Here is a 25109-nt window from a genome sequence, read left to right on the forward strand (position 1 = left end):
ATGGATTTATAGAATGCACGGTGCACGGGCAACTTGTATATATATTTCACGATAAAATGTGGATCAGTTGTTCCGATTTCGTTATTTATTATTGTCGTCGCGCAATGGATTAGTTTAATATTCCCGTGTATTATCGTCGCTGCAGCAATGTTACAATAATTACAATTGTTCGAATTTCAGTCCCGTTCGCGTTTTATCGCGAAACGCGGATATAAGTGAAAATAAAACGTATCGAGTGAACTCGAGAGCCAAATCCGACAATGCGCGCGTTTCAATTCGAAATAAACAAACAAATATTTGCTTGGACGGTTTACGAGTGAATACCGTACGAAACAACGATATGCAGCCCCGTCTATTTGCACGGTTTACGATTTATAGCGAACCAAGGAAAACTAAAAATTAACACCCATTGTTCGATATTACCGTAGGACAGTCTAACAACAGTTTTAGAAATATCAAAAGGGTAACTCTAACGTGAGAAAAATAAACTCAAATAAGCTCAATTCCACCAAAATGAAGTCATTTTTGGGAACTTTTTGCAAGAGGATTTCCCCCCCAAAAAGGAGTAGAAAAGAAAACAATTATATAAATATTCAGTTGGAATTTATGGTCAAATGTTAAACGTTAAACTCAAAAGCCAATATTGTTCATAAACCACATAGAACACCGATCGATTATGCCATACTAGGCACCCAGCTTTCTAGGAAACAGTTTATTACATAAATACATCAATTACTATTATTATAAATTAATTATTGCTCACCGGTACAAAGCTCGATACGTACTCGGAGCCTTTGAAACTGTATTAGCGGGGGAATGGAATTTTTATCTCCCAAATTGTTCAACCGATCGATACCGTGGATGTGGAAGTAAGCCTCCTCCGGAACCAAGGCGGCAGAAACCAAGTCCCGTCGATGGAAAGCTCAATTATTCATTGAATCCACAAGTAGACATCAAGTCTCTTCAATGTCCCTGTTAAATTCGATGCCAAAGTCCTCCTGGATCTCGGTTAGGCTCTTCCCGCCGGTGTCCTTTGCAACTATGGCGCAGAATAGAGACACGAGCCAGCAGATGCCAGCGGTGAGCCACATGGCCTTCGTGCTGCCAAGGGAAATGATCATTTCTTCGAATGTCAAGGTGGACATCAACGCGACCAGCCAACCCAACGCCACCGCGACAGCTCCCGCGGAAACCTTAACTTCTAACGGAAGCACATCGCCCAGAAGGGACCAGGAGATGGGACCCAAGCCAAGATTGAACGCAGCGAAGAAGAGGGTGACCCAGGTTGGTGACATCCAGAAATAGATGTCGTCGTACTCCGGATCCGTGTCTCGTAAACTGAAGAACCAGCCTGAAAGTGGGTCAGAACTGTTGCTGTTATGGTGTACGCTATAGCGATACGCTGGGCCTTAAGTCTATAACTTGTCAATGATGTGAAGACTTGGACATTAGTACATCCTCAAAATGAGGACTTGGACATCCCTAATATGGAATAGGATCTTGAGTTTATATCCTGTCAAGTTTATAACTTATTGAGAAATTGTGGACTTGGACAATCTTCACATACATGTCGACTCTTACATACTACTATAGATCCTCATATTGGGATTGATATTTATAATCTGTTGAGGAAGATTTAAGTTTGGTCAACCTTCATATATTAAGATTTATGTTTATAATCTTCGAAGAGTCGAATATCATATACTGAGACTTGGACAACTGGATTCTAGATTTATAATTTGTTTGGAAATGATACGATATAATATATAGAGTAAAATTATTTAACAGTTCGACGTTTGGGGAGGAACAACGTGGAACGCCACAAGTGTTACGTTCAGCCTTGAAATTGAAATTCATCTTCCATTTCGAGTTTCCAATAAGCGTTCGATTTATTGATTGATACACGGTCTGTTTTGACGTCTCGATACGCGTTACGTAGCATGAGCCGGAAGTATTGCGGAAGAGCTCGTATTTTAAGCTGGATCGATGCCAGGTCTGAATTACGTCTGGATTAGGAGCTGTGTCCAACGAACGAGTCAATTTTTTATCCCCCGAGTAATTTTGTCGGCCATAAATTAACGAAAACATTTAAACGTAATTTACAAATTAAACTGAGAACGGTCGCGGAATGAAATTATTGAAATTTTTGATATAACGTAATGAGCTGTAATTAACAGACGAAATTGATTGCTATTAGAGTATATCAACCGTTCGTACACTGATATCCATTTTTGGATCTCGTAACGAAACATTCATTTCAAGGAAATTACGAATAATTATTAGTAATTAATTTAGTCAAAGCGAGCAGTAGTCATAGAATAATATAGTAGAAGGATTGATAATTGATTCTTTTTAAGCAAGTATATTTCTGAGTGCCTAAATTTATTCCATATTATTTATAAACAACATCCAAGTATAGACATTTGTTGCAACCCAATAGCAGCAATTTTATTCGTACGAGAAATTAAAAAATTTTTGTTGAAATTTTTGTTGAAATTTTGGTTCTGTTTTTTTTTAGAAATGAGTCGTGTTTGGACTCATTTTTGAGGGAAAAGTCACGCCAAATTACTGATAGTACCTTGATAAAGATATAAAGAGAAATACAAAAGATCAAATTTTTTAATTAGAAGGACATTTAATTATCGATACTAAACTCAGTTGTCCCGTTGTGTAAAATCGACGAATATTATAATTGGCGATGGATGGCGAACAGTTTGCCAATCAGTGAGTCTATAGTCCTTAAAACCAGCAAAGTGTAATTGAGGCAGTATAATGATCGTGGATGGAGTCAAAGGTCGAGATTACTTTTAATAATTAAATGGCAAAGCGTCGTGAGTGATATTGATTACATGTGATCAATGAAGGGATGTAAAACTATTTACCTAACAGTATCAGAAACAATCCCATGAGCAGAGTGGATATTGTCAGCAGAACTCGACGACCGAGTACGTCGACGAGAAACGCCGCCAAGAGGGACGCCAATATTTGAACGGCGCCGACGACCAACGTCTGCTCGCTTCCGGTCAGTTCACCAGAACCAATGATGTTGAAGAGCGTCAAAGCGTAGAAGATCATCATATTGACACCGCTAAATTGCTGGCCCAGGGTCACACCGAAACAGGTCACCAGGGATCGAAGAACTCGACGATTCGTTAGCATCTTTAAACTCAGCTGAAATTAAAAAACCGGCATACAACTCGAAAAATTCATGGAGCGTTAGACTACCTCGAGGTTTGATCTAGTTTGACAGGAAGTTTGAGTCCATTTTAGGCACTTTTTGATTTTGAAACTCAGATTTTTGAGTTCGGTGATCATTAAATGCATTTCTACCAAGTTTGACGAAGTTTGAAAGAGTTTGACTGTACTTGAGTCGTGAATATTGTTTACTTATTATGTGTATATTAGTTTTATTACTAATTTCTATTTATTTGGCACTCTATAGAGCAAATATGGAAGGTTTGACACAGTTTAAACGAGTTTGAGTGAACATTTACTCACACAGATCGTGATACCTTTCAAGTTCCAACCTTCCCTATTTAACTTCTAGCAACACTAAATTTTATTTAATTAATTAAGGCACGAACACAGTAAAATCGGGAATAATTTAAACGCGTTTTAGTTGCATCGAACAACTTTAATCCAAGTTAATTTTTTCACTTTTATTTCTCCGTTATTGGATTTTTAACTCTGCCGGAGCTTCATTTAAATAGTTCGGGGGATACAATTCTAGTCGAACCGGTTTTACACTCTCTGGTCTTTTTCTCCAGTCTTTTACTTGGCACATAAAATGTTAAATGTATTTGGTAACATATTTTACAAAGTCGTATTTCCAAAGGACATATTCATGGACGAAACAAATGACAGTGTTTACCTTTTTCGATCGAGTCATGAGAATCAACCGTTTCATTTCGTCGATCTCGTCCTGGATATTGTAACTATCGCCGCGACACCATCTCAAGGACTTTTCTGCATTGATCTGATCGTTCTTCGACAAATAGTAGAGGGGACTTTCTGGTAGCGATTTCGTTGGTACGATCAAGAAGCACGCGATCCCACAAATTGAGCCGTACCTTCGCGAGGAGGAATTGATTTATACAATTCGCTGGTGAATTCAAGGTGCATTTAACCCTTGGCAACAAGAGTTGCAAAAGGTCTGACGAAAAATATCGAATGAAAATTGTAACTATCCCAGGGCAAATAATAAACCGAGCTTGAAATTAAAGTGAAACCGATTCGGTGAAATAACAACACGGTCGCAGTGACTTCTAAAAGGATCAACAGGGAGAGAATCCGCCCAATAGGCTCGCGAATAGTTGAAAATGAATCGACGGGATTTGAAAGCCGCTTCCATTCGGTTTCCGGTCGAAACTCTGCTTTCAGCGGCGTCGATCTGCTCATAGAATTTAATTTGCGCCGTACCTCCACACGGTCTCCTGTTTGCCGATCGCGTGGGCGACGACGAACGCGTACATGACGCCACAGTTGAGGAAAATTTGGAAAAACGCGAGCAGACGTCCGCGGATTCTTTTGTCCGCGATCTCGGCCACGTAACACGGCGTCAGAATGCAAAACATCCCGCCGCACACGCCGCACAATATTCGCCCAATTATGAGATAGACGGTCTGAAATTCGAAACGAAAAAAAACGAGTTTTATCCCGCGTACGACCAATTAGAACGAAAGCATTTCGTCCGGCGTGAATTTCGGATTTCGCATACTTTCATGCCCGAGACGCAAATGAGAATCCATCCAAGAGCGTAGATAGGCATCGTCGCGGACATGATCGTCGGTCTACCGACTCGTCCGACAAGGAACGGTACCAGGATCGCTCCCAAACAAGCCCCAGCGTTCAGGATGCCACCGACCAGTCCAATTTCAGTGCCAGTCGCGTCCATGTGGTTCCTCATCGTCTCACCGGCGCTGGAATTCCAACCGAGCGAGACACCGAGCGCGAAACCGCCGAGAGACGCTGAAATTTCACCAACAAAGACGACCATTAGACTCTCGTTAGGGCTAGGACATCATTTTTCTTTGAAATATTACAATTTCTCTTCATTTGAGCATTTAAATCACCGGTGGTTATATTTCGAGAGTATTTGAGTATTTGATCGTTCGAATACCAGTCGAATACTTGACCATTTGAATACCCGAATTATTATTCAAATTCATGACTATTCGATTGGTATTTGATCGTTCGAATATCAGTCGAATACTTGACCATTTGAATACCCGAATTATTATTCAAATACTTGGCTATTCGATTGGTATTTCATCATTCGAATACCAGTTTAATACTTGACCATTTGAATATTCGAATTATTATTCAAATTCATGACTATTCGATTGGTATTTGATCATTCGAATACCAGTCGAATACTTGACCATTTGAATACCCGAATTATTGTTCAAATATATAACTATTCGATTGGTATTTAATCATTCGAATACCAGTCGAATACTTGACCATTTGAATATCAGAATACTTGACTATTCGATTGGTATTTGAATATTTGAGTATTCGAATACCAGTCGAATTCTTGATTATTTAAAAATTCGAACATTCAAGTACTTGACAATTCGATTAGTATTTGAATACTTGAATGACCATTCGAATACCATGAGTATACGAATGATACTCGTATAGAGCGATATTCGAATTGCAATATTCGTTTACTCTAATATTTAAGGATTATTCCAATATTCGAGTAAAATATTTGAATTTATAGTTTTTGAACAGTCCTAGCCCTACTTCCTATCCTTTTTCCACTGCCTTGAGCTGCATCTCCTTTATTCTGCTAATGATTGGTTTATTAATTGCTTGGTTACGTTCTTAATTTGCCCTCATTAAAACTTTCACGATTCAGAAGATTGCAATAAAAGTATGGAAACAAATGCAATAAAAATATCGAAAGACTTTTTGTAGAAAAAGTAGCGAACAATATAAAAACTTCGGGTGAAGAAATCTTCTCGAGGAACAGCAACGAAAGTGTTGATACTAAAAAGAAGTAGAAAGTATGGAAGTAGAAAGCTGAGTCTTTTAACTTTTCGAAGATAAAATTGTACCTTCTATCTTGTGACTGACTCCTGTTAATTTAGAGACGCATTGGTACAGAATTCATTTCTTCGTTTAATTTGAAATATAACAAACAGAGAAACAAAATCACAAGAAGTAAACAAACAAGGTATATCAAAATATATATTAACACGAATTTAGGCATCCCAACCGACTGTCTAGAAAATTAGAAAAATATTATTTTAAATGGTACAGAAATTAAAATTTATTCTCGCCAGTGTCAGTGAATTGTTCAAGAAGATATTAAATAATTTACAGAAAAAAATCAGATGATATAACTCGTGATAATTTCGATTTAATAAACGTGGGATTCGGTGAACGAGTACTATAATTAATAAAATTTACGTTTGCAAGAGGTTAGCTCACCTATGACAGCTCCGAAATATTGATTCAATCTTCGTATCTCGACCACATTGTCGTTGGTCGATCTCGACGTCATTGTTTATTGTCGCTCATGCTAAGATACCTTTAAATAATTTTGGCCCCGTGACGATGAAAAATCAGTGGACGCGATGGAATCGAACTGCAACTGAACCAGACCCGATCTCGATGTGGCAATATCGACTTCGAATCTCGTAAAGTCGATCGTAGTCGCCGTTTGTTTTGCAAAACAAAACGCCATTATGCGTTTTGACGGGGAACTTTATTAGGCATACAGTCAATTACAAAAAGTTCTTCGAGGAGGTTTCTCTTAGTTTCTTAAATTATTAAACTCAAAGAATATTCGAATAGTATTTGAACATGCAAGTATTCGAATATTCGAATAGCATTCGAACATGCAAGTATTTGAATACTTTAATCAAATAGTCAAGTATTCGAACTAGTATTCGAATAACTAAAGTAATGAATTATTCGAATGTAACTAATTCAATAAGTAATCCAACTCAACTGCGAATATTATTTATTTCCAACAGTCACATTACACTGCATCTGTATTCTACTTATTTCCTGAGCCTTTTAAAAGCTCTCTTTCGAGCTAGATTTTTAACACTATTACTATAGAGTACCGAACACTTTTTTTTGTTGCTTCGAAACGTTATTTTCCAGTAATTGTTTTACGTCGTTCAAATATTTTATAAAATGAATTCCACGTGTTTTTAATTAAATCCGCGACATGTAACTTGGTAAATAATTTTATTTAGGCAATTGTTTCCTGGCACGACAATAAAAGCATTTTAATGTTGCCGGCAGAGTTCGCAGTGATCACAGAGTTTATTATAAAATTGCATTAAAATTAACTGCGTTTACAAGCGCCGGTAAAATTCGTTCTATTTATTTCGGAATTGATCGCGGTCATGTGAGTACGCGAGGTTCATTAAAATTTATTCCGACGTTAAATTTCGCTTCACAATTAATAAATATTCCACTTTGCATCGCCAGGCCGCGCTCTCACAATCGCAGCGGAAAATATGTTATTCGTAATCGATATTCTGTAACTTTCGATCAGTACGTAAAATTATTAATTAAACCGAGGCGATGTGCGAACCGAGTGAAAATAGCTCAAGACTAATTCCCTTGCGCAATAAAATATTATCTTTGCCTTTTTTAAAATTATATTTCCACGTCTCTGTTGAAACATACGCTTTTTCAATTTTACTTACGAATGTAAATATTGCTTGTTATGAAAGTACTAATTAAGAGAGCGTATGTAAAAAAAAAAAAAACACATTTATTAACTGACATAGAATATTGTGGAGTGTATTACACAAAGCTTTATGAATCTTTTTCAAATATATAAAGAGTTATGTTTGACGAGAATGTTATAATACAGGAACAATTGTTAAAATTCTGAATAAATATTCACGAGTGAATCGTGTTTTAATATCGAATAGACAGTAAACATTTAGAATTTGCGTACCGTCTAACGCCGCCATTAATCCCAGTTTAATATTTGAGAATATCGAGTTTACGCGCCGTGTGATCAAGATGGCGGCTAAATTCGAAGTTCTCAAATATTAAACTATAATTGATGGCGTCGTTAGACAGGTTGCAAATAAATAATGCATCGATTAATGGAAGGTTGACGGCGGTGGGCGAAGTTTGCGTCGTTCTCAGGCACGTAACACGTCGCGGAGAGGAAATTATCTTACCGAGTTCAACTTGTTTCTTCGTCTGCATGGGAACGTTCACGCAACAGGAAACATCAGCTTGTCGAGTAATTGGATAACCGATTATACCTTGCTGTGTTTCCATGCACGGGCCTATAGTTTACAAGCAATTAAGTGGGTCGCGCGACACTAAATTCAAAACCTTGATTATGCTCCATTTATCATAGCTGTGCTCTTAACCAGAACCCATCAAGTCCTAGATGCTCCAAGGATTGGCACGCTGGCTGCAAGAGGATTATATTGGCCATCAGGATGGCCAATTATATCGTCAGAGTGCTATCCTACCTTGGTATCAATTGTGATTACTGTACAGACAGATGAAAATCGCTGTCCATGCTTTGATCTAAGCAGTATCAGCCATGTCTAAATTATGGCTGATACTGCCTGTCAAATCTTTTCTATATTCAAGTATTCGAATACAGAATTAAATATTGGAATAGAATTCGAATACTACTCGAATATAGTGAAACTCAAGTATTCGAATACTTGAATACTTGAATACTTGAGTACCAATTACCAAGAAATAGTTAAATATTTTTCGTACATGTTAAGACAGTAAATCCATTAAAATAATTATAAAATATAAATGAGAAAGTAGTTACAGTGAAAACAATTATAAAATAGAACTGTTAACAGCATTAATCAATTGAGCGTAATCAATGTACTACTGTGTATCATAGAGAGTAACTTGTTAAAGATAATGGTTTCTCTTGTACGAAGCGACATGCATAGTAATGTATAGGGTGTCCCGTGAAATTGGGACGAAACATATTTTTAAAACGTTTCGAAATATGGAGATAAAGTACAAAGCAAAATTGAATACTTTCAACAACAAAAAATCCTGTTGGAATTTGCAATAGATTTTTAGATTATCAATAAAAATGTCAAGCATCTCTCAATATGGATCCATCAAAGCAGACTTTGATCGATCGTCTTTCAGATTTTCACCAGGGATTCTTTCCAAATCGACTATTAATCATTGACATTTGGGGAGGATTAAAATGGATTTAATTTGCTTCTTAAACACTTAAATTCTTGGCCTTTAATATGAAAGTGAACTTGTGATTCGAGACTTTTATTCGTTAATATCAAATGAATTTAATATGATCAAAAGATGTCCTGTTCTTTGAGTTTAAATGAACTTGTAGAACTGAAAATTTTCGCAGTTGGGCTTCGCGTATGCAAAAATTTGAACTCTGATAATAGAAAATTGACAAGAGTTCGTTTGAAGCGAATTCTGTTTCAGTGCAGTTTGTAGTTCGCTGAAATTCCCGCGTCTCGAGTCAAGAACAGATTTTGATGCTGGATGGATGCAAGCGCGTAGCTCGTTTGCTTTGGGTCAGAAGCTTTTAAGCTTCTCCGTTTCATCTTCCTCCAGCACCGATCCATCAAATAAAGCCGTGACGACGCAACCAATTTTCGCATCAATGCCACTTCAAGATTCTCGATGCAAGAAGGCAATCTTGAACCGGATGCCAGTAAATCTCTGCTTGCATCGCGCTGCCATACGATCACGCGACACCTGATCCAAAAATAACTCTTTATTACGTGTGATTCCCTTTATTTATTACCCACAAATTTACATTTCCTTATTCTTAACAAATATAACAAACAATTTGGTTCGAGTCTCTATTATAAAATTTCAAGAAACTAAAATACGAAGAAATAATGAAATGTTTTAAATTGTCCATTAAAAACGTACAGCTTCAGTCAGGTTTTACAAAGAGATATAGACATGTTTAAAAATATTTTATAAGATTTTAATGCACATTGCGAAGCATCATAATTATTAAAAAATATGAGAAGCGAAATAACGAAGGTACGCTCCCAAACTTCCATTAAAAATTTACAATTATTTTTCGCCCTACATACTCGACAAAAAAAGTCCATTACAGGTTTGGTGTTTTTGTGAATTTTATAAACTTTAATTGCAAAGCGTCCGAAATATGGAACGTGTTCGCGTTTCGTTGAATGTTGACGACTGTTCAAGCTGAAAGTAAAGGGGATCAATAAATTAATATTCACGACAGACTTCCCGATATTCCTCGTCCCCGCAGGCAAGTCGAATTTATGGTTCATGCATGCATTTAGGGACTTTATTGGCGTTCCATGGCGTCCTGGCGCTCCATGATCGTTCGAGCTCAACATATTATCGGTACAGGTTGCCTCGTGCAGAGACTTTGATGCAAACGAAACAATTTCTCGTATATAAAGGGCTGCTATTTTAAAGCGAACACGAAAATCACTAACGACCAAAAATATAGGCTCAACTACGATTAAAAACATGCATATTTTCAAAAACTCTATTTCCTTTCTTTTATTTGAATAATTACAAATTTTATTCGTATAGAAATTTAAAAAATTTTTTTGAAATTTCGGTCCTGTTTTTTTTCGAAATGATGGGGTCCAAATGTGGTCGTGTTTGGACTCATTTTTTAGGGGAAAGCCACACCAAACTACCGATAGTACAAAGATCAAATTTTTTAATTAGAATCGTTTCGATTTTGAATAGAACGTAGTCCCGTTGTGCAAAACCGACGAATATTATAATTGGCGATGAATGGCGAACAGTTTGCCAATCAGTGAGTCTATAGTCGCCCTTAAAACCAGCAAAATATAACTGGGGCAGTATAATGAACGGTCACATCGTGGATGGTCGTTTCGCGGTTTGTCCATGGTATAGTTTCGCCGACGAGTACGAGTCGATGACAGCTGTCCCTCGCAAATGCGTCGTTATAGTGGCGAATCGCGTGTCGGGCAGTGTAGGTTGACGGATATCCTTTATCAACATCGATGATATTTGCTCTGCTGACAAATGATGCGGGCAATAAAGATAAAACATTGACATCTATTGTGCCTCTTTGCCTTTACTGGGTAATAAAATGAAAGGACACCACACGGGGCAAGGTAGAGAGACAGTCATTGAAATCACGTGACAGGATAGTTAAATCAAGTCACAAGTTAAGTTGCAACTATTCAAATTGAGTCATAAGTCAGTTATAGTAGAACTTAACAGACTGATCAAGTGTTTTCCAATTATTGGGCAACTCTGCTTATGTGCTACGTCTCTGTTGGACAAGATTTCTATGGAATATGATGATTAGTATTGAGAAGAAAGAGTATAGTCCAGGTGCAACTATTGAAGTTGAGTTAGAAGTCAGTTATAGTAGAACTTAACAGACTGATCAAGTGTTTTCCAATTATTGGGCAACTCTGCTTATGTGCTACGTCTCCGTTGGACAAGATTTCTATGGAATATGATGATTAGTATTGAGAAGAAAGAGTATAGTCCAGGTGCAACTATTGAAGTTGAGTCACGAGTCAGTTATAGTAGAACTTAACAGACTGATCAAGTGTTTTCCAATTATTGTGCAACTCTGCTTATGTGCTACGTCTCTGTTGGACAAGATTTCTATGGAATATGATGATTAGTATTGAGAAGACAGAATATAGTCCAGGTGCAACTATTAAAATTGAGTCATATCTCAGTTATAGTAGAACTCAAGAGACTGTTAAGTTCTTCTACTATAATTTGTGACTCAACTAGAGTCTAAAATCATAATTTTTTAAAGATCCAAGGCATTTAAAAACAATTTTGACGGAGTGTTGAGAATCGCCCAAGTATTAAAAGTCTCAAGAATAATTTTCAGCGAACCGTGTAATAAAAGCTATGTAAAAAGCAAACAGAGGGGGGTGCCCCGATAAAGCGAGTGCTTTCAATTTGTCAGAGTCAAACACGGATTCCTTTCACATTTTTCAAGCGTCCATTGTGAAAGCAAACCCCAACGAGAAGAACGTCACATCGTGCGAAGATTACTCAAAGGATATTCATAAAAATTCATTAAAACCTCTGAAGAATAATCAACGAGAGACATGGTTTGCTCGTTAACCCCTTCGTAGGAGGTGTCAGCACTGTTGATCAAAGCCAGTTATTACGCTCACGTAGATTACAAAACGTCAAAAGCTCTTTTATTATATAACGTTCATTAATCCGCCATGTCGTCGGTAGCTGGTATAACGTCAAAAATGAATTTTTCATCGGCCCTCCGGCGGGACACGTTAATATCATCCTTCTGATCGATAATATTGATCAAACGGAGGGATGCGATGGATTTCCTCCGTGTTTACACAGGATGGATCGTCGTACCACAGACGAGCTATACAAGTAGACCTGACATCTTATGGACTTTCGTGGAACAATCTGAAATTAAAAAATTAGTCAAATCATTCTGAAAAAATTATTTTCGGTTGCAGGAGTCAATTGCAATCATTTCTTGTCAATAGACATACCCCCGAATTCCTACGCACTTTCGAGAAAAAAATTACCGAAAATACAGTGTCTGACCCTGACATTACGATTCCCCTGAAAATCATAACTCCCGAACGGATTGGAGGATTTTAATGTTTTAAAATGCAAACAATGCGTATTTTAGTGAAGAATATGTAGAAATTTCAAGAATATTTGAACATCGAATTTTTAAGAAAAATCGACAGGGGGTAGGTGCCTAAATTTTTCGGCGAAAAAAAAAAATTTCAAATCGTTCTAAAAAAATTATTTTTAGGTTCGAGGGTCAATTACAATCATTTTCGGTGAATAGACATACTCCCGAAATCTTACCCATTTTCGAGAAAAAAATTCAATGAGTGGATACATTTTTCGACAAAATTAAAATACTTCAAATTGTTTTAAAAAAATTTTTTTTAGGTTCGACGGTCAATTATAATCATTTTCGGTGAATAGACATACCCTCGAAATTCTAACCATTTTCGAGAAAAAAATTCAATGAGTGGATACATTTTCGACAAAATTAAAACACTTCAAATCGTTCTAAAAAAATTTTGTTTAGTTGCAGGGGTCAATTATAATCATTTTTGGTGAATAGACATACCCTCGAAATCCTACGGACTTTTGGGAAAAAAATTCTTTAATTCTTTTTTTTAACTATTTAGAGAATGGATATTTTTAAAGTCTTCAAATTCGTTTAGAATGACGAAATTTCTTTAGAATAGTCTTGAAATTTCTTAAATATTGTTATTATAGCATTTTATTGGGTGTACATGTTCTTCTTTTGCACAGAGCAATTGGGAATCATTGCTCCATGCGATCGATTATTATCCATAGTCGGATAAAATTTATTCGAATTTGACTTCGGCCGCGAATATTGATATCAAAGGAGAGAAAAACTTGATGGTATAATTATCCGAAGAAGTGTCAATAATTTCTTGTCATAAACATGACACGCGCGCGCGGCACCAACGTTTTTCTTGCGAGGATGCAATTATCCTGTCAGCGTCGCGAGATTGCAATATTTTCTGCCTGCAAATATGACACGTGATTATATAAAATAGCAGCGTTTCTCAACGTTGGTATCCTCGAACGTAACGGTAGGGCTGTGCCAAGCTCTAGAACGAAGAAAAAAATATTTTCAACGTTTCATAAATCTAGACTCAAATCAAAATTCTACGATTTTAAAAATAAAATAAATCGGAACCATCTCTTCTCGATCGGTGCAAAGCAGTGTTTTCCAACGTTTCGAAGTCACAATTTGAAGAATAAGAATTCGAATAGATAAAGTACTTTCAGATCATACTTAAAAAATAAGAATTTTATTCTAAGGGGTGGGTTAAATCATATTTATAAAATAAGAACTCTACTCTAGAGAGTGGACTGGAAAAATAATAATTTGTATAGATAAAATACTTTTGAATTATACATAAAAAATAAAGATTTTATTTAGGCGGGGGGTTAAAAATTTGTTGCGATTGACAATTATGGGAAAGCGAAGTTTGAGAAGCACTGAAACGGGGAACGGGAATCGTTGAGTATAGCAACGATTTTTCGCGCGCTGACTAAACGATTCCAGGGAGCCGTGAAAATTGCTCGCGACATCGGAGGCGCGCTCTCGCGGCTGGCCGCATAATTTCAGTCTAGCTGACACGTTAAGATGTCAATAGGCCTCGATTCCGTCGTGTCACGGCCGCGGAACAAGTTTCACGAGCAAAAACCACCGCGAACCTGGCGCTCGTGAATATTCATATTTCATATGTACCGTTTTTCGAACGGCGAACGACAATCCATCCACTGTTCGGATACATGCAACACCGAACGAACAATCTCAAACAGCCCAACTCTCGTCACCCCATCGAAATTTATTACGTCCACCAAAACAATTTATTATATCCCCATCATTTACTTAACAACATTCGTCGTTAATTTTATTTTACACATTGAAAATTTATTGCATTTACCAAAACAAATTTATTAGTTCGTTCTCCATCGTTTATTTACCAGCACCCGACTCTAGACGTTTATCATTAATTTTACAAATATCCTGGGGCGAGTGTAATTGAAAATTTCGTTTACTCGCGAATCTAACGTTTTCGTACGTTATTTGCTAACAAAATTTCCCCGAATTCCCGGTTAACGAGGGAAAATTTTGCGTTCGTTAGTCGCGAATAAAATTCGTCCAACTCCGTTCCCGACCGCATCAGCGAATTCGAATTTCGTAATTCGACGATCGCCTCTCTTCGTTTTCACCCCTCCCACGGTGGGGGGAATTATCATCGTGCTCGCGAACAATCGCAGCGAATCATTAGACGGCGAGAGTGAGTCGCGGGTATGTGTCAACACCGGCAAATGGATCGCGTATCTGCAGGTTGTAATTAAGTTTCGCGTAATTGCATTCGTCGATAGCGACGCAATTCCCCCCCGGTTTCCATTCAACGAGGGTTAAAATTAACAACTACGTCGATTCTTTTTTTCCCTCTCCCCCACTACCGGCGAAACGACCACCACCCCCCGATCGAACCGACGAATCGATAATCGTATCGTCGGGTATCGTTGCAAAACGAACGAGCCGCGTCCGTGACTTTTGCACTTCGGGCGTCAGGTTCGCGCGAAATTTATGGAATCGTCCGTAAGGAAATTGGAAACGTTTTGCGACGTCCATCGAAAAGAGGAAACCCCAGGAAATTAAAAAAAAATCCATTCAAGTCCGTCCGCGACGAAAAATCATTTTTCGTTCGCGCTGAATTCCGGTTACAGGGGGGAGGGGGGGGGTTGAAATCACCCCTTGACGTAAAGTTATATTTTTTAGTCTCGCGGAGAGGTATTTACATAAAAACGTTCGTCGAGATCGAATCGTTTGTTACATATGCAAAGCCGTGTGTCAAAATTTATTTAAAATTTTTTCGATAACTATCGTTAATTTTTTTTTTTTCAAGGGGGTGATTTGACTTTTTACAAATTATATGGTTGTTGATATAATTACTTTTTTAAGTCTCTTCGACAGTATTCAGGATTGCTCTGATCGTTGAAATCGTTCTAGGTTCGCGATAATAAAATGGCGGACCGTAGCGGGGGCACCGATAAGGTCTCTCTGACGATTAAATTATGCGCGAGATTTTCTCTAAGCGTTCGCCGTTAGTTCCGTCGCGCTTACGAAACGATTAAACCGTCGTATTTTCCCGGTCTCTCGAATAAAGGGCGGGTACGAATCGCCCCCCGGAATTTTCAAACGTGATTCGCCGGGTCGCCCCTTAAATCGTGGAAATCCGCGGAACGCTGACCAGAGGGGTCGAGTTCGAGGCAGATCGATATATCGCCGCGAAACTCGAACGTTTTGGCACGATACGGCGGCCGATTGCCAACTTCCAGACGTTCCACGTTCTCGCGTTATCGGGGTTCGATAGTTGCACCGCGCATAAACGAGGTATCGAACAATGAACACGTTTCTGTCTTCCGATCGACGTCCCCGATACGACGAGTATTTATTGTTAGCCCGTTTCGAGGATCAGATTAATCCTTTCCGTCCTGAACGAATTATTTTCATTAGAAAAAATATCCCTTGGTCGCTTACAAAACGTCCAAACTTAAAGTCTAACAATCAAGTTTAAAACAAAAAGATATTAGTATCAATTAATGCCCAAAACAGTGTAAATAATGATATATAATTCAAAGTCTTTGAATCGAGGACCTCTATGGTGGCGGCCATGTTGGGCATAACCTAAATATAATATTACTTACGAAAAAAATTGCCAAGCGGGTTAACTAATCATAAAATTTACGTGGTCGCTTACAAAATCTCCAAACTTAAAGTCTAACAATCAAATTTAAACAAAACAAAAAAATATTAGTATCAATCAATGCCCAAAACAGTATAAATAATGATATATAATTCAAAGTCTTCGAACCGAGGACCTCTGTGGTGGCGGCCATGTTGGACATAACCTAAACATAATTTTATTTATGAAAAAAATTGCCAAGCGAGTTAACTAATCACGAAATTTACGGTGGTCGCTTACAAAATCTCAAAACTTAAAGTCTAACAATCAAATTTAAATAAAACAAAAAAATATTAGTATCAATCAATACCCAAAACAGTGTAAATAACAATATATAATTCAAAGTCTTTGAACCGAGGACCCCTATGGTGGCGGCCATGTTGGACATAACCTAAATATAATTTTACTTACGAAAAAAATTGTGAAGCAAGTTAACTGATCACGAAAATTTAGAAATGATAATGGAATAACAAACAGTTTACGTATTTTTATGTTTGTTTTGTGATTTTATTCGCGCACCCCATGTCATAATAGTCATTTTACCAGTCGTTTGGCAACATTAGCGTACAAAGTTGCGAAACAGCTTGAGTACGTCTTATATAAAGAATTATATTTATCCTAGAACCAACACGTCCGCAGAGGTACATTTTCCAGATTGTATACCAAATTTAGAATCGGACACTAATGTTACTCGAAAGTGCAAGCCACGTTAGAATGCAGAGTTTCTTAAAGAACAAAAACATTGGCGTAGCATCTTCCTTTAAACAATACCATTTGCAATAAAACATAGATTACCTTTATCTTTTCAATTTTGTTTTGTTCCTATATCGTATCGAATACAAATATTTTATATAAACTGTTATCGTTTCTTTCCTGTTAAAAGTAATAATAATGCTTATAGTAGGAAGAGTTAGCTTGACACTGGAATTAGTATTACTAGTATCCAGCGGAAAAATTATCAGTTTCTATCTAGAAGTTAGATAGTTGAGATAGGTTTTATCGAAATGGCAATTTATTGCAACATTGCGTGGGCGGATATCCACTGCACTCACGGCCGAGCTAACGCAAACTGCAATGAACTTCAAAGCTTCTATAGTTAAACTTTTCTTTGACGATAATGCACTGCACGAAATACTTGCAGCGCTATTCGTTATTGAATTAATTAAAATGTCTCGTTTCTCTGGTTCGTGAAACGTTGTTTGCGTTTCACGTAGTACGAAAGAGTTTGACTGCATGGTGGTATTCCGTGATGTGATTAAGATGAGAATATTGTTTTAGTTCCACACTTGGTTTGTTTGCATTGCTTTGGTCGAATTACGAACATCGTTTCCCCTTTCGTGTGTGCTTTACATTTTTTTATTTCCACAAGTCTGAACATTAAATTGAATAATTGACAGACTTTCTAGAATTCGATACTTTGTTTGAATGCAGTCGAACACAGTTTGAAAATGTTTGTTTACCTATCACTTTGCGTGGTATTTCGTGACAGAAATGCTTGCAAACCTCTTCAGGGGCGTCTCGATACAACAAGTTAAATGAAAAATGAAAAGTAAGAAAGAAGAAATGAGAACGGTCCCTACCATTCATCCCAACGGGCACAATGAGGCTTCTGTAGAAGCAAGGAGATACAGAACTCAGCTGCCAGCGGCGTGTAATTCACTGCTGGTGGCATTATAATAGGCGTGTCGCTTTAAAAACTTCTGTGTTCGATCGGCTCTCCGCCATGCGTGAGTATCGGTGTTGCGGTCTTTCAGGAGAGCCCGATAGAGCAGCATATTGTACGTTGCAGGGGGATTGAGTGTCCTTAGAAGTATAACATCTATTATGGGAATCTCGATAATCGAACGTTTTTCAGGGATAAGCGGTTCCGAAAGTTCCCGGTCATCTATTCGCCACATTCGATATCCCAGAATCCCTCGAAACCGTCCAGGAAATCTTTCTCAATGAAACTTTGAGCGACACGGACGTCAAATAAAATTAGAAAAATAAATTACACGCGAATAAACTTCCATGGATATAATTAACGAACGTACTTCTGGATTGTTACTTGCTTCTTGAATTTCTCACCTTTCGTGCTTTCACCGTTTCCTTTGACTCGGTTACAGTTCCCGGCGTGTAATTCATTTAATTTCCACCTACCGCGTTGAATTCTCTACCACCTGTTTATTGTTTTTCCACGTTCAAAGAAAATCCCTTTGTCTAGCATAAATTATTGTACGTCTTATTTATCCCGTTTGGCGAGACTATTCCCGCCTTCTTTCTTCCTTGATAGAGTGTTGCTCTGAGTCGAACAATAGAAGAAAGTCGTTAATGCAACGCTCCAAACCTGTCCACGGTTCTTCGTCGGAACTTTTTCACCGAGCAAGAAATTAAGTAATATTATCGTAATAATTTTACAACGTTACTCCTCTCATCCTGAATGAATCACGAGTCTCAACGTTAATTCTACTCGACAAGATTCTCGTCTTTTCCACCCTTATTCAACGCCTCAACCCCAAGTTCCACGTTGGTGTATCTCTCGGGCAGTCGTTGATCGCCATAACACTTTCATTCCATTCTAATTCTGTATTCCTTTGGCCACCGTCCACACATGTTTTCTGATAATGCTTCTACCTACTCTATCCAGCCCTCAAATCCCTATTATCTCTTCACCATTTCCATTCCCTCTTGATTACACCCTCATCCCTTTCGTCCTCTCTTAACATTCCGACTCCGGTTTCCCCGTTCGCCTAAAGCCTCATCTGCCACCCCGATTCCACGTCCCCCCTCTCTCTCTGTTGCCCGTCGACGTTTCCGTTTCTCTCTGTCGCGCGACTGCTCCCCACCCCGGCCACCCTGCACCCCTCCAACGACGCCGCGTTCCGTCTCTGTCCACCCCACTTTTTCCCTCTTCGTCGGCCAGCCACTCTCATTCAAACCGAGTCGACTTGCTCGATTCAGTCGCGGTCGACCCGCCACGCTGCGAGCTTTGTCGATCGACCGTCCGCGGTTAGGCTCGTCACGTTCTGTCGCTCGAACTTCTCCAACCCCAACAAACGAAAGACAGACCCTTTGGAGGCAAAGTTCCATCGAGGGGGGATCGTGGAACCAGTGTGTGTCGCGTGTTTCCTGGATCCTATCCACCTGACAGACTCCGAAGCAACCCCTAAAACTGACCAGGACCTTGTTACACTATCCAACACCACGTTAGCCTAAGAAGCACATCTCTTGGAGGCAAAGTATCGTCGATAGGGGATTGAAACCAGTGTGTGTCGCATGTTTCGCGTGTTTCCTGGGTCCCGTCCACCTGGCAGACCGTAGGACAGCCTCTAAACACTGATCAGGACCTGGCCAGGTCATCCAGGACGAGTGCAATAACCCTCATTGTCGGCTTAGCCTGAGAGGTACACCTTTTGGAGGCAAAGGTTCGTCGATCGGGGATTGGAATCAGTGTGTGTCGCATGGTTCATGTGTTTCCTGGGTCCCGTCCACCTGGCAGACCCTAGGATATCCTCCGAACTCTGATCAGGACCTGTCCATGCTGTTCAGGACGCGTGGAGCAGCGGAGGAACAGGTGTTTCCATCGAAAGGCAGACGTCGGGGAACCATGGAGCTATTCAGGGAGTGACTCCAGTGTCGTCGGTGTGTTTTTGGCGGGAAAAGTGCTGGAAGGGTGAAATGAGACGTCCAGTGTCCTCGGTGGTAGCCGTCGATACGTGTCGCGACGCGCTGACTCGGGGTTCGTGAGCAGTGGTAGTTTGTGAGAGGCAGTTGCTAGCCAGAGAAAACGAGTGTCCCGTGAAAAGTGTGTGGGAAAACTACGTTTTTTCTTGGGATTCGAGGCTAGGATTTGCAGGTAAATGTCCTTGAGGAATGCATGAATTCTTCGTTAGTGCCAGGGTGTCCTGTTGAGAGATTTAATGTTTTGGTTTCAGTAGGGTCATCAATCTTGTAGTCTCATTCCTTTGGGATTTGAAAGATTCAGAGTTACTGTTGCAAGATTTATAGAGAATATTTTATTTTAATCTAAACGATGAGAGTACATTGGATTTAATTTGAGTCTTTGTATTGGAGCTGAAGAGTATGACGCTAGGAAATGTCACCAGGACGATTTTGTTGCCGTGTTTAGGTTTGGAACGTGACCACAATAATCACGGTAGAGTCGTGTACAAGTTGTTATGAATACCTTATTTGAATTCACTTTAGTCTCTTTAGTTAATTTACAAGTTTGAGAATTTTACGTCGCGAGTTATTTTTACGAAAAAGCTAGGCTCTTGTATTTGCCACAGACTCTTAAATAGTCAAATTATAAAATTCTCCATTGAACCTATAGAAAATTGTACATTTTGGATCTAGTGAACAGCTCATTTTAATTTATAGAAACTCAGTCATACATGTTTTCTTTGATTCGCTATGTCAGGTGTTGAAAAGTCTAATATTAGGAACTGTCATTAGGTCTCTAATTTCATTGTTGCAATCAGCCCGAAAGCACCCAGGCTCTAGGCACGTTAAACATGGCACTGTGCGTCGTTGTTTGTTATAAATATTTATGTATGCATATGAATGTTTATTTAAATTCTCGTGACACACGGAAGACTGTCATGTAATTGCTCCGTTAGGAATTCTAGAATCATATGTTGACGGATTCTGTTTAGGATATTTATACACCGCGATGGTACACTATTTATTGCGAACGTATCATCGAGCCTGAATGATTCATCAGAATCGAAGCGGACGGGCCTAAAATCGTTTCGTTCAGACTATAAAAATCAATCGTAGCGAGTCGCAATTAGGACACCCTGGCTACACGTTTTATTATTATCTATTTTTTAAACGTTTCACGGTCGAATGTTCGATACAGATCGAAACCAAAATGTCTGCAAATTAATTATCGCGTTCAGTGCTGGACAGTTACAGACGGATGATCGATCTTTATCGATTATCCTATCTCGACGAGAAACATGATCGAGTTCTGGCAAGCGATTCGGTCGTTGGGGGAGGAATTTGGCTAGTGTCACGGGCCAATTTGCGGGGGAGGGATAGATTTTGCTGGATACACGATGCATTTGGATCATTGAATCGGTTTTCCAGCGGTTAAAGGACGTTTTTGATCAGCGGTTGGCACGCGTTAGATGCGGTCTTCCATTAACGATGAATTTCCTAGGGACATATCCAAGTTGTTCCTTCGATTTATTTACCGTGTGCTCCTATTATTAGAAATTGCATCAATTTTACTATACCAACCAACATTTTTCTTTGTTTATTACATTACAATTGAATTAAAAAAGAACTTCTCGACTCTCGTCAAAACATTACTGTTTATTTACCTTACTTTATTCTTATTTAATTTGTATTAATTTTTTGTTTTCATCTTTATTTTATTGGTCCTTTGTTAGACTGGTTTCTTTTGAAAAACTTTATCTCATTCTGAGACACCATTTTACCTCGGACTCGAGAATAAAAAGAGAAATAGAATTGTCACCCCATATATGTGATGTTTCTACAGTTCACTATAAGTCTTTCACTCCATTCTACCCAATCTACTCTAAAAGTATATAAACATTCTACACTTTGTAGAAAATCATTGAGCAATTCTTTTAAATTTATTTAGCGGATCTAAAAATGCAACTTAAATAGCAAATTTATAAAAAAAAAAAATCGAAATTCTATTGCGAATGCATGTTGCTGTCAACGTCGAAATGATCAGAGTAAACAATCATTACGACAAAGAAGAAATCCTAATTGAGTTTCGATCGGTGGCTCTCGATCGATCTGCGTCCAATTTATTAATAGAAACCAGACCATGTTCAGAGTGCTCTAAACCTAGAGTAATTTCACCCGAAACGTAACTTTTCGTACGAGTAATTAGAAACGCGTGGGAACTCGATACGCGGGAATAGAAACGTTCAAAATTTTCATGGATCTCGTATCAATTTCTTAATACGCGTTGAAAGGGACCCGTGCTATTTGGTGCAGAATTATGCGACACAGAGAGTCAGCGGTTTAGTTTCAGCGAGGTGGATTGATTGGAGTTCGGTTTACCGGCACGTGGAAACGCGTTCGGTCGATTTTCCGCGGCGAGAAAAATTCTGCAACGCGGACAGGTTTTAAACTGTAATCAATTCTCTGTTACCAGGATGGGCCCATACATTTTTTAGCTTTTCCCCTCGAATTTTCTGACCGACTAGATTTACTCTATTTAGGAGGACTGCCCAACTAATTTTTTGGTCCATTAAAAACCAACGAAAACAGTCATTTTTATTATTTCTTCGTTGTTTGGTTACCAGAACTTATAGAGTTCTGTCAGGCATAGTGTTTCATAGTTCCTGTATCTGCAATTTCAAGAAGATATTTTGTAAAACGATACTTTCAAATTCAACAGATTTAATTTTAAATTTAAGTTGCAATTTATTGAAAAGAAAATTGGAAAATAAGTAAGATTGTAGATGTACTGTTAATTATTGTTAAACGAGAAGCTGTTTTATGATGAATTATTAAATTTTATTACGAAGTGATCCTCCACGTTTTATTGAAACGAAATAGCAGATAAATTTTGTTCGAGGTAATTCGATCGCGTTTTATGATCTCAGGTGATATTTAAACGTCCAGTTAGTACGGGACAAATTCCGTTACTTTTATGTTAATGAATTATAAACAAAATTAATATATCCCCTTTCGGTTTGAATAATGAAAGAAGTAATGCTGTCGTCCGTCGATGCGAGTGATAAAATTATACAGAAACGCGGGATGGGAAAGTACGTTATTTATGTTTATATTCGAATGTCCGTAGCCCGGTGACAAACGCGAAGGAATTTATGTTTATTTTCATTGTTGGACCCTGAACATCGACGAGATCGTGATCCACAAAATTTCTGTGCCGATCTATAACTTACGTTAAATCGTGAAAATATTTATTTGTTATTTTAGTTCCTTTCTTACGAACGTAATTCACCCAACAACAATAAGAACGACAGAAATAGTTGTTAGATATCAATTTTTTAACAATCATTTAAAAGAATTTATACTTTTCTGGAATAATTCAAATTTAATATAATTATTTCGTGTATTTTTCTACTTTGTGTAAAATGTTGTAAAATTTCGTACAATAAAGTACACGAAGTTTCTTGTTATTTTGTACAGAAATATATTTCATCAAAAGCGGTCCATACCAACAATACTAAATCGAACACGCTAGAAAGTTCTGTAACTGATAATTAACTGTTGCATTTTGTAAGAATAAAAATACATTTTTCATAGAGGTAATTCCAGTAATATTAACGGCGGAAGGAAAAGTCGCGAAAAAATCCCGTTTCCTCTGGATACAAGTTAGAAGGCCCCTGTAGCGATAACAATAGATTTCTCATTTTTGCAAAAAGCACAACTTTATTTTCACGTGTCTGTCGTAACCAAATTTTCGTCGAAACGTTATTGCACTCTTTGTATGAAATTCCATTGTTTTCTGGACGCGTTCAAACTTGATTGAAAAATTACTGCTACGGGGAAAGAGTTTTCATAGAAGGAGGCGTTGGCAACTTCCGATCCGTACATAGTACATGGAAACAACTGAATTTGCATGTACTAGCAAAATATTTTATGCGCATTCTTTTCAATTTTTATAACAATTAAAAGAAGTGTTATTTTTATTAAATCATGTATCATAGTTTGAAAATTTTTTAAAATATTTTATACACATTCTTTTCAATTTGTATAACAATTAAAAGAATTGTTATTTTTATTAAATCATTTATCATAGTTTGAAAATTTTTCAATCAATAAGTATCCTAACATCATTTAAAGGAGGATCGTTTAAATTGACAAGACTGTAAATAACACGCGATCCAATAATTACGTTATCGATGACACCTGATTAAACGTTTAGAGACCATCGATACCGAAACATCACTGTTCGCTGTCGACGTGAATTTTCAGGGGGCCAATAATGCAAATTATGTCTGCTCGAGTAACCAGTGTTGGTAATTGTTGTAAATAGACTTGGGATACTATAGACACAGTCAATTGTGTAAAGCGATTATCACTCCATGTCGGGGATATAACTACAGTTTCCACAAATAGTTCCGATATTATCTCGTATTTCAATTGTTCTTACAACAGAAAATAATTAAAACAAAATTGATGAATAATACCACAACCTTAAATTAAATCTCCTTCCATTACTACTTGTGCTACAATTTTCTACCAAAAATATGTTGTAATCTTTTTTCATATAACACACCCTGTATATTAAAGAAAAAAGATTAGAAAAATTCTCTCGATTACAATATGTTTTATTTTCGTCAAAATTTTTTTTTCGGACACTTTTACGACTGCTGACGCCACTGTACGGCGTCGTACAAATTTCAGCCGCTAGAGAGCGCTGGTACCGCATTGGCGTCGCACGAATTTCAACCGCAAAAAGGCTTCAGAGTCTTCATTGACTATTTTCTATTATATTACAGCCTCTCGTTTTGCAAATTTGTTTTAAATTTCAAAAAGGAGAACCGAGTGAGAGGTGTGCCCCGTTCGAGGCGACGTTGACCTAACCTGGCCATGTGCACGAACGTCAGTATCGTCGTGAACGAGCATCGAACGGGAATGTTTCGCGTAGGTCGGTCGGTCGATTTCAATTTAGTCGTGGAAAGTGGTGACATTGGTTCCCGATGTCGTGTCGGCAGAACGAATTTGTTTACCTGGTTGGCGCGCGTCGCTCAGGAAAATTCTATTTAGCAAATAAGATCGTATCGCGGGCCACGATACCGTTTTCGCGTGACAGCTGGAATAAAAGTGTTCCACCGGTTATTTGTCACCGAGTGCATTCTACACAGTGCGTTTCACCACAAACAAAATACCATAATACCCTCGCTATTGCCAATATAATACTCAAAGTCT

The 25109-nt window shown here is 38.1% G+C and overlaps 2 protein-coding genes across 6 annotated transcripts in view; one reads left to right on the forward strand and one right to left on the reverse strand.

Moving 5' to 3' along the window:
• The window catches only part of LOC122396466 (octopamine receptor beta-2R-like), a 166867-nt gene that overhangs the window by 76007 nt on the left and 65751 nt on the right, over positions 1 to 25109 (forward strand). For 4 of the 5 annotated variants that reach the window (XM_043394907.1, XM_043394912.1, XM_043394911.1 and 1 more), the window contains exon 1: positions 19201 to 20079. The exons of the other annotated variant lie outside the window; for it this stretch is intronic. The gene's annotated coding sequence lies outside the window, so the exon portion shown is untranslated. Of the gene's footprint in view, positions 1 to 19200; positions 20080 to 25109 lie in introns of those variants that run through there. 5 annotated transcript variants of the gene reach the window in all.
• LOC122396465 (facilitated trehalose transporter Tret1-like) lies at positions 954 to 6511 on the reverse strand. Its single transcript, XM_043394906.1, has 6 exons — positions 6439 to 6511; positions 4718 to 4968; positions 4420 to 4622; positions 3872 to 4070; positions 2883 to 3171; positions 954 to 1351 (listed from the first exon to the last, which is right to left on the reverse strand). Exons 1-6 carry the CDS (start codon positions 6509 to 6511, stop codon positions 954 to 956), a joined length of 1413 nt encoding a protein of 470 aa, XP_043250841.1.

The sequence above is a fragment of the Colletes gigas genome, unplaced genomic scaffold (genome assembly GCF_013123115.1).
Source record: "Colletes gigas isolate AHSC1104 unplaced genomic scaffold, ASM1312311v1 Colletes_gigas_Sc00007, whole genome shotgun sequence".
Lineage (NCBI taxonomy): Eukaryota > Metazoa > Arthropoda > Insecta > Hymenoptera > Colletidae > Colletes > Colletes gigas.

Excerpts from the sequence above, each read along its gene's own strand:
- LOC122396465 (XM_043394906.1), bottom strand. The coding sequence starts at position 6,511 with ATGACGTCGAGATCGACCAACGACAATGTGGTCGAGATACGAAGATTG. Across the intron at positions 4,623-4,717 it reads TTTGCGTCTCGGGCATGAAA|ACCGTCTATCTCATAATTGG; the intron begins GTATGCGAAATC and ends TTCGAATTTCAG. Across the intron at positions 4,071-4,419 it reads AAACAGGAGACCGTGTGGAG|GTACGGCTCAATTTGTGGGA; the intron begins GTACGGCGCAAA and ends CTCCTCGCGAAG.